General features: G+C 53.4%; 1 protein-coding gene across 1 annotated transcript; it reads left to right on the forward strand.

Moving 5' to 3' along the window:
* Positions 1 to 21: 21 nt before the first annotated feature.
* On the forward strand, positions 22 to 9,350 carry TMEM259 (transmembrane protein 259; the record flags this gene model as incomplete). The annotated part of the gene is made up of 11 exons (XM_010084902.1): positions 22 to 255; positions 2,401 to 2,667; positions 2,978 to 3,092; positions 4,055 to 4,165; positions 5,418 to 5,540; positions 5,891 to 5,991; positions 6,886 to 6,943; positions 7,251 to 7,334; positions 7,730 to 7,862; positions 8,243 to 8,342; positions 9,192 to 9,350. Coding segments are annotated over exons 1-11 (1,485 nt in total), but the record flags the coding sequence as incomplete, so codon positions are not given.
* Positions 9,351 to 9,357: the final 7 nt, after the last annotated feature.

The raw sequence follows: 9,357 nt of genomic DNA on the forward strand, positions 1-9,357 counted from the left end.
CTCCCGGCCGCAGGCGTCAGGATGTCGGAGAACCAGGCGAACGCCAACAACCACCACCCGGGGAACAACACCGGGGGCGGCGGGGCTGCCGGGGGCAACAACCGGGGCGTCCGCAACCCCAACCTCAACCAGAACCCCTTGATCAACGTGCGCGACCGCCTCTTCCACGCGCTCTTCTTCAAGATGGCAGTGACCTACGCTCGCCTCTTCCCACCCTCCTTCCGCCGTGTCTTCGAGTTCTTCATCCTCCTCAAGGTGAGCGGCATGGGGAGGAGTGGACGCTCCCCATGCCGGGCTGCAGGCAGGCGCTGGGACACAGATTTCCTTGGCAACACAACAGGCTTGGCTCTGCTGGAGGTCACAGCCTGTGCTTAGGCCCCTTACCCTGAGCTCCGCTGAGCTCCTCTTCTGTGAGGAAGACGTGGATCGTTGTACACGGATAGCTGTGACGATCCGTGGTGGTCCCTGCACCACCAGAGCTCTGGTACCAGATCACGGGGCCAGCTTGCTGGGCAGCCAGGCTGGTGTGGCTCAGGTCCAGGGATGGGGGCATGAAAGGTTTCTGTTTCCAAGCAATCACTCTTTTTGGATAGGTTACATATATGAGATGTTTGATTGTTGGAGTTTTGTTGGAGTCTTGTCTTTTCTGGAAGCGATTAATGCACGTCCTGATTTTAACCCCATTTGTTTTTAGCCATCAGCACCCTCAGCAGTGCCTGCACAGTCACACCTCTACGTACCCGCCTGCCTTCTTGTTGACGTGTGTGCGGGATTGGAGACCACAGAGGGGCCACGGGGTGTAGGTTAAATCCTGCACTGCAGCTTCCAGGGCGCACACTGACCCTTCTCACCAGCACCAGTGTGGGAAATGAGAGTTGGGGGAAGCGCGGAGAGGAGCTTCCTGGGTGCCAGCAGCACACCTCTGCTTTGAGTTCCTAAAATTCAACCACTTGAAAGCACAAAAACATTTAGGGCAATTTGTCTCATACTGCATCTTCTCCCCTCCCAAGAAACTTTTGGGGTTTGAACATCTCTTTCTCCCTGTTGTAACTGGATCCAGGAGATGGGGAGATGGGAACAGGGATGGTGCTCACGGCGAGGCTGTGGGGCAGAGCGACTGGTCTGGCTGGTAGCGGTTCTTGCTGCCATCTGCCTTTGATCAAATCACTCCCGAGGAGGTAGAAGCGTTCACAGGGTTAGGAGTCAGCCAGGCTCCAGTGTGGCCTTGACTCTGTGTGCAGGGTGCTGGTGGGAGGGGAGGTCGGAGACCGTGGTCCTGCGTGCTGCTGTCCACGGGGTCCTGCAGCTGCTCAAGGCTCTGCGAGGTTCTGCCGGCCTCGTCTTGGCTCCTCCTGCGACGAGGGAGGTGTTTGTGATTTACCTTCCCTGGTGTCTCCCTGTGCAGCTGCTCTGCAGATGGGATGTTTACCGGCTGTTTATCCACAGCAAATAGGTCAGGAACGGCGCGTAGCGAGGACGCTGCTTTGATTGGGAGCGAGCATCTTTGTGCAGCTGGAGAGTGGGTGCATGAATGTCGGCTGTGCTGCTTCTTGCAGCAGCGCTCCTCCAGGCTTTCAGCTCTGAACTTTGGACAGTGTAACATCCTGCTAGATTCGCTATCTTCTCTGTAGGGAACAAGTTTTATTAGTCCAGTTTGCTTTGCTGTGGCTTTATGGCAGTTCCTTGGTGTGAGCCAGGGCAAGGGAGCAGGTGCTTGGTGAGCCCAGCCCAGCCTGCGCCAGCAGAGTCCGTGCCTCGCAGCGGCCAGTGGTAGATCTGAATGCGGAGCTGGCGGTTCTGCCGCAGGTTTGGGTTGTCCTGCTCTTGTGGTGGGTTGTCTTTTGTTGAGGTTTGCTGTATTCCGCCTTCGTAAAGTTGGGCAGCGTTCTCCGGGCTTTGTGCTGGGAAGGGAGTGGTTGAAAGCCACGGGTGTGTTTCTGTTTCTTTCGGTGTGCTTTGGAGCCTCATCACCCATTGGTGCTCTTGTTTGGTTGGTTTACCTGCGGTGCAGTTGTTCTGGCGATGGTGTTGGTTCGTGGTGGCGTTGGTTCGCAGGACCTTATGCAGCGCTGGGGCCTGCATGTGTCACCGGTGCTTTGGCCGGCACGCGTGCGCTGCACAGATGCTGGTGGCAGAAAAAAGATTGTTTGTGCTGCTGCCTCTGCTGTGTTCCCCTCTTGTTACAGTAGTGCTGAAACTGCCCGATTCTGCTGTGCTTTGCTGGTGATGCAGAGCCGCGGGGGTTGGAAAGCGTAAAAGCTCTTGTCCACTCGCAAATCCGTTTGTCCAAGTTAATCTGGTGTCTTTAAGGGCAAAGAAGAGATGGTTAAAACTGGGGAGGCTGTAAACAGGCCAGGGCTGGTTGGGCTGATGGTCTCTGCTCTCTTCCTTGCTGTGCAGGCTCTCTTTGTGCTCTTCATCCTGGCGTACATTCACATCGCCTTCTCCCGGTCACCCGTTAACTGCTTGGAGCACGTGCGAGATAAATGGCCGCGTGATGGCATCTTGCGGGTGGAGATACAGCGCAACTCCAGCCGAGCCCCCATCTTCCTGCAATTCTGTGGGGTCGACAAGTTCCCAGGAATGGTAGTTGAGTCTACAGCTGAGGAAGAGGAGGAGGAAGAGGAGGAACTGACAATGGATATGTTTGAAAACAGCTCTATCAAGGTAAAGACCTCCTTATGTAGGGAGGAGGAGATGGGAACCTGGGTGTTGGTTTGGGGAGAGATGGTTTGTCAGTGCAGTCATCTCAGCGTGCCACCGTCCTTCTGTGATCCCAAAGTCACCTGGGATCCTAGAGCGTTCCTTGGCTTTCCCAAATCTCCACGTTAGCCTCTGATGGTTTAAGACAGAAATTAAAGCCTGGGGAAGTGGCTTCTCTTGTCCTCCTGTTGGCGGCTGAGGGCACAGAGGGAGCGCTTCTGCCGGAGCTGAGGTGACCGCTAACAGGACTTTCCCTGTCGTGGTTTTCCAACAGTTTGAGCTGGATATCGAGCCCAAGGTGTTCCTCAAGCCTTCCCGGGCGAGCAGCACCGAGGCGCTGACCCACAACGAAAGCCAGGAGTTCTCGTTTAGTGAAGCGGCCACTAAAGGTATGCAGCCTCTGAGGGAGACTGTGTCCGAGTTTGAGATGCTAGCCAGAGCAGGTAAAGACCACTTACACTGCTGCCTCTGCTCCCCTTCCCCTGCCTCGTGCCCCTTCCCTGCACGTCTCCTTCCTCCTGGCTCCTCTGGGCATGTGCACAGTGACCGTAACGTCTCCCCTGCTGTGTTCCCCTGTGGTTAGTCGTGTCGATGCTAACAGCAGATCTGCTGGAGGGAGACAGGCATTGGGGGTTGTCTGGGCTGTAGAATTTCCCGAAGCCTCTTGGTCTGACAGCTGCCTCACTTCACCTCTTGCAAGATACGCTGTGGCAGTTTGAAAGATCAGGGGTTAAATTGCTTGTCTCTGACTTAGCAGGAGGTTTGGCCTTTCAGAAATGATGTAGCAAAAAGCATCTATTTTGAATGTTCCTTTAAAAAAAAAACCAAAAAAAAAAACAAATAAGAAAGAATCTTCAGGCACCACAATTTTTTTTTACAGCTGCAATCTCTCCTGCGTAGTTTTGAGATGTGTCGTGGCACCAGTGGCCTCTGTCTGCTGGGAAGTGCAGTGCTCTTGCCCTGTGGAGTGTTCGCTTGGTGTTCCACAGCTGGAGGGTGTATTTTCCTGCTGTTCCCTGAACAACATAGAAAGCAGAAGTTGAACAGAGCAAGAGCTCTAGGCCTAGGGCTCCCCAGGGGACTATGTGAGCAGGTTCTGGACAATGCTCAACAGCTTGGAACTGCTGCCCAGAAGTTTCACATGAAAGACTAATGTCAAGGGAACAAGCTGCGATTTCAAATAATTTGTATTGATTTGTTTTAAATTGGTTGAAGGAAGCCTGGAGCCTGTATTTGCAACTGATTCTTTTCCAGAATGTGGTGGGAGGAAGGGAGGAAATCCAGATGTGCTGTTTCTTTTGGCAGTTGTTTGCAAGCCCTGGTGAGCCTCCCTTCCCGCCCTCTCTTGCAGTGTGGCCGCAGGAGGAGTACATCGTGGAGTACTCGGTGGAGTACGGGTTTCTGCGCCTGTCCCAGAGCACACGCCAGCGCCTCAGCATCCCGGTCATGGTGGTGACGCTGGGTGAGTGAGGGCGTGGGGAAGTGCTCTGCAGAGGCACCCACGCGCTGTTTCCTCTTTAGTCTTGTGGAAACTCTTTATGACAGTTGATGGCGCTCATTTTCCACGTGTGAGAGCTGCTTTGTGGACCTTCATTGCCTGAGTAGGTCATGCTTTCCAGGAGGAGCAATCTGAAATGGTGGAGCCTGTTTCAGTGAGCCCTCGTGTTTTGTCCCGCGTCGTTTTCTCATGGTGTTAAAGATCCCGGTCCAGCATGGAGCAGCCGCAGCGCAGTGTTAGAGCCCAGTGGCGAGAGCGATTGTGCACATGTCAGGGCCGATCCTGAGCAGATTTGCTTGGCGCTGTCTCAGTGTGCTTCTGTGCCCCTTAGCACCAGCAGACCGTTCTCCTGTGGCAGGACTCTCTTCTGCTGGCATTTGCTCCATTAAAACCTGTCCAAGTCAGGTCCCAAACCTTCTTAAGCCTGTGAACTTAATTGATCTGTAACGAGCTGTTAGTGCAGCAATCCAACTAGATTTCATTGCCTGAAGCGCAGCTGGGCTGGCTGGGCTGGAGCGTTAAGCAGTGGTCTCTGTAGGGAACGGTCAGCTTCCATGGTACAAATCTGTTTACTGACCTGAGTGCCGCTAGATAAATTCCTTTGTAAGTATCCTGGTAACTTACTGAAAAATCATTTCAGTTCATGCTTCCTGTTTTCCCTGGATGTGGGTTATTCTGCCAAGCTGGTCGCTGTTTGTACGGCAGAATGCAGTACCGGCTTCATGAGATGGAGCCAAACAGCCTTCATTCGTGCCCGGAGCCGTGGGAGACGTTGGCGTGTCCTCACTGCGGGAGGGCGGCTGGGGATGGTGGCAGTGGCACGCTGAGGCCAGCTGATGGCTAAAGTCTCAGCCTGGCCCTCGAGTCCTACCAGAACTTGTTTCTCTGGGCCATTAGTTGGGGAGAGCCCAGGGAGATGGTCCAAGCCTAGAAGGCAAATTCCTTTCATGTCTGTGCCAGCAGAGAGGGCGACAGCCCTGCTGCAGTTCTTCACATGCTAGTGTCAGTCAGGCTGTGACAGCGTGGCCAGATCGGTTGGGGTGGGACATTTTCCCTCCCAGTCCTGCCCAATTTAGTTCTGTTGCCAAAGGTCTGGGCACAGACGCAGGTCTGCTGGAAATGGGTCCTTGTGAGTGAGGAGAAGACGTGTGCTTGCCTTGCTGCCTCTGTGGCCTGAGGTATGAACAGGCCGAATGGGTTTTTTTCTTCTCTCCAGACCCTACCAGGGATCAGTGCTTTGGGGACAGGTTCAGTCGCCTGTTGCTGGATGAGTTCCTGGGTTATGATGACATCCTGATGTCAAGTGTCAAAGCTTTAGCTGAAAATGAAGAAAACAAAGGTAAGGCTGGGAGGAATCGCTTTCAGCAGCTGTTCAGAGCAGTTGATGTTTTTTTCCGTGGATGGAAGAACATCGTCTTCTGACTATTGATTAACCTCTGTGAGGGGCACAGTTCCTTCTGTTATGTGGGGATGATGTTATCGTCAAGGACAAAATGAAATGAGTGGTTGGGGAGATATCTGCAACGTGATTTCCTGCTGCCTTACTGCACTGCCTAACGACGAGTGCTGCCGTGAGGAGGGATTGCCACAGAGCTGCTTTAAATCCTGTTCCTTGCGAAGGCACTTTGTTCTTAGTTTGTGAGTTAATCACACCAAGCCTGTGTGTTTGTGTTTGTTCTTTTTCTCCAGGCTTCCTTCGGAATGTGGTGTCGGGGGAGCACTATCGCTTTGTCAGCATGTGGATGGCTCGGACTTCGTATCTGGCCGCCTTTGTCATCATGGTCATATTTGTAAGTTGACAGGAGCTGGGCATTGCCTGGACTCTGAGCCTGGTGCTGGTCAGCGTGTGTGTGATGTGTCAGCACAGGCCAGAGCTCTCATCTGCTTTTAAAGCGAAGCTGACGGAGCGCCAGGTCCTACTCTGTTTTTTGTAATGTGGGTTCTTAAACTCCTAACAGTGAAACAGAGGAGCTGAAATAGAATGAAGAAATGGTTTTGTTGGCCAAAGGGAGATTGATGTTAGAGAGCCTCTAAGTGTAGTTAAAGCACTCGCGCTGCCAAGGCACAGCCTGCAGAAGTTTGTCCTCTGAGACTTTTAAGAACAGGTCTAACTAATTTGTCAGGAGTGATCAAGATAGATAGTCTCCTGTGATGACATGTGGGACGAGGTGATTGCAGATAAGCATCAGACGAGATCCTGAGTGGTAACGAAGCCTGTGATCATGGTCAGGGGTGACTGTCTCCCTTTTTGTTTGACCATCCACTGATGCAACTCCCTGTACAACAACATTGTGACCGGGGAGAGAGGAGGAAGTGAGCGTGGGGTGACTGAGAGGCATCGTGAGCTCTGGGAGGAGCACAGAGGTGGGACAGGAGGAAACCTCCTTCCAGCTCTGCTGCTGCTGTTTGGTTTGGCCCCTGCTCAAGCATTTGGGATCGGTCTCTTCACAAACAAACCACTTACTGTCTATTCACTGCAGCAGCACAAAGCCTAATTGCTGTTTGTGAAGTCCTAATTATTCTTTGGGAAATCGGTCTGCATAGCTCAAAACTAATGAGCAGGGATGTGCAGAGCACGCTGAGCAGTGCAGCAGGTCCAGGCTTGCCTGCCCAGGCCTCTGCTGTTGGGTGATCCTGGAAGTGACTCCCTTGCTCTAACGCTGGTTTCTGTTCTCGCATTTCAGACGCTGTCCGTTTCGATGCTGTTGCGCTACTCACACCATCAGATCTTTGTCTTCATTGGTAAGGATTTTCTAAGGGCTTTAGGGTGTGCTGGACACTGTGCCTGCTCCAGCGCAGTGTATTTTGTGTGTACACCCTTGACTGTTGTTCAGAAGGGTCCTGTGTGTAGCAGCAGGGAATATATCCCCCTGTACCCCGTCACCATGCCTGAGTGCTGGTTTGGCTCTTGGCAAGTGTCGGGGACGCTGGACATGGGACAGCGGACTTCCCTGTGTGCTGCAGCGCTCTGCACAGGGAGTGACTTGGGGGTGGAGGGTTCTTTGGCCCCCACTTCCCTGTGTGTTACAGCGCATTTTCCTTCTTGCAGTTGACCTGTTGCAGATGCTGGAAATGAACATGACGATTGCGTTCCCCGCAGCTCCGCTCCTCACAGTCATTCTGGCTCTAGTGGGTAAGGACATCAGCTCACTTGTGTGTGTGTGTGCAGCGAGTCCCTTCGGGCTCTGTGGAGGGTGTAATTCCCTGCTCTGGCCTGGCCACGACAGGTGATGAGTGTGTCTGCCCATCGCAAGGTGGAAGGCTCTGGAATTTGATGGCACAGTGAGCGGCATTGTCCTTCTGGGTCCCCTGGAAAAGCAGTTCATTTGGAAAGGACATCAGCTGAAGCTTTGTTTGTCACTTTAGTTCGTTCAGGTTCACACTTCTGTGCGTTCACTGTGACCATGTTGCCTTACCACAATTTGAATTTAAATACAAACGTGTCGGAGGATCTCTCCACGGGCCCCTTTGGGAAGCCCCTTGCCCAGCTGGGCTCTGTGCTGATGTCAGACCCCCTCTGTCCCGCAGGCATGGAGGCCATTATGTCAGAGTTCTTCAATGACACCACGACAGCGTTCTACATCATCCTCATCGTCTGGCTGGCTGACCAGTACGACGCAATCTGCTGCCACACCAACACGAGCAAGAGGCACTGGCTCAGGTAGGAGCCGGCTGGGACCTTGTTCTCATGTTGCAGGTTCTTGCTGCGTGTCCTGTTCTCTGGGGGAGGCAGCTTCGGATCCTTTCCAGCCCTCCCCGGCAGGAGGGCTGCCACTCTGAGAGCTGCTGTGTGTCCCCTTGGGAGCTGCCCTGCATGTCACTTCCACTTTGGGTCTCAAAAGTCCCCTCAGTCCTTTGCCTGCCCTTTGTTTTGCCCTGTTGAAGAACTGTTTGCGGTGAGCCAGTTCTAATTACCTGTTAATGGGAGTCTGCACCACCCTGTGCAAAGCACCCCAGCTCAGAATGAAGTTAGGAGTGGAAAGAAGCTCAGGTTTGTCCTGTCCGTTGGTGTGTCCTGCTATTTATTGCCTTTCTGTCCAGATTCTTCTACCTGTACCACTTTGCCTTCTATGCTTACCACTACCGGTTCAACGGGCAGTACAGCAGCCTGGCTCTTGTCACCTCCTGGCTCTTCATCCAGGTGAGTAGCTGCTGCTTCTGCACGTCAGTGACACCAGCCATGGGAACACAGGTGCCATCGTGTGAATTCAGTCCTAGTCACTCCACCTGCCTCCGAGGGGTCTGGCTGCCTGCGGTTTAAGCTGTCACATCGCTGGGTTGAGCAGCACAGCCAGTGGGAGCAGAGCGAGGGAAATCAACGGCATTTTGGGCTTTGTCAAGCAGAGTTTGAGGAGCAGCCTTTGCTTATGTAGGAGGCTGAAATGATCCCAGGTTTGTAAGTGGAACAGCAGGAGGAGGCTCTCACACAGCAGGACTTTTTGGTCACTGGCCCAAATCCAGCCACGTGGCTGACAGCAGGCTGAGGTCAAGTGAGTTTTGGAAGGTGTTAGGGAAGGATTTCTCTCTCCGTCTTTCCGGAAGAAATCCCGCTGAGGAGAGGGTCAGGTCTGTGCAGTGAAGATGCTGGCAGGACCAGTGCCAGATTGGTGTCTCCAGTGGCCTGGTTCAAGGAAGCCTCTTGTGTGTCTCTGGCTGCTGACCTGCCCCTTTCTCTGCTGCAGGATGCAGACGGGGCACCGAGGGTGGGCCAGAGAAATGCTTTACCTGGCTTGTTCTCAGCCCTTAACAGGGAAGAGGGGCTGTGCTCCTTGGCCTGTCTTCAGAGAGAAACTGTTAAAGCTCTGACAGCAGCTTGCAGGGTGGTAGTAGAAGGATAAATCTTTCCAAAATTTCAGATAACTCTTGGCTATCAGAGCAGCTGAATTCTCCAGTCACTGTCTTTATGGCAAGAGGAAAGTAGTTTTCTAAGGTACGTCCAGGCTCACAGCCCAGGCCCAGTGAGTGACTCCTTTCCCTCTGCCTTCTCTAGCACTCGATGATTTACTTCTTCCATCACTACGAGCTGCCGGCCATTCTCCAGCAGATCCGGATCCAGGAGATGCTGCTGCAGAACCAGCAGGTGGGCCAGGGCACCCAGACCACGCTCCAGGACAACCTCAACAACAACACTACAGCTGCGCCCGTGGACGCGGGGA

The sequence above is a fragment of the Pterocles gutturalis genome, unplaced genomic scaffold, assembly GCF_000699245.1.
Source record: "Pterocles gutturalis isolate BGI_N339 unplaced genomic scaffold, ASM69924v1 scaffold19125, whole genome shotgun sequence".
NCBI classification, from domain to species: domain Eukaryota; kingdom Metazoa; phylum Chordata; class Aves; order Pterocliformes; family Pteroclidae; genus Pterocles; species Pterocles gutturalis.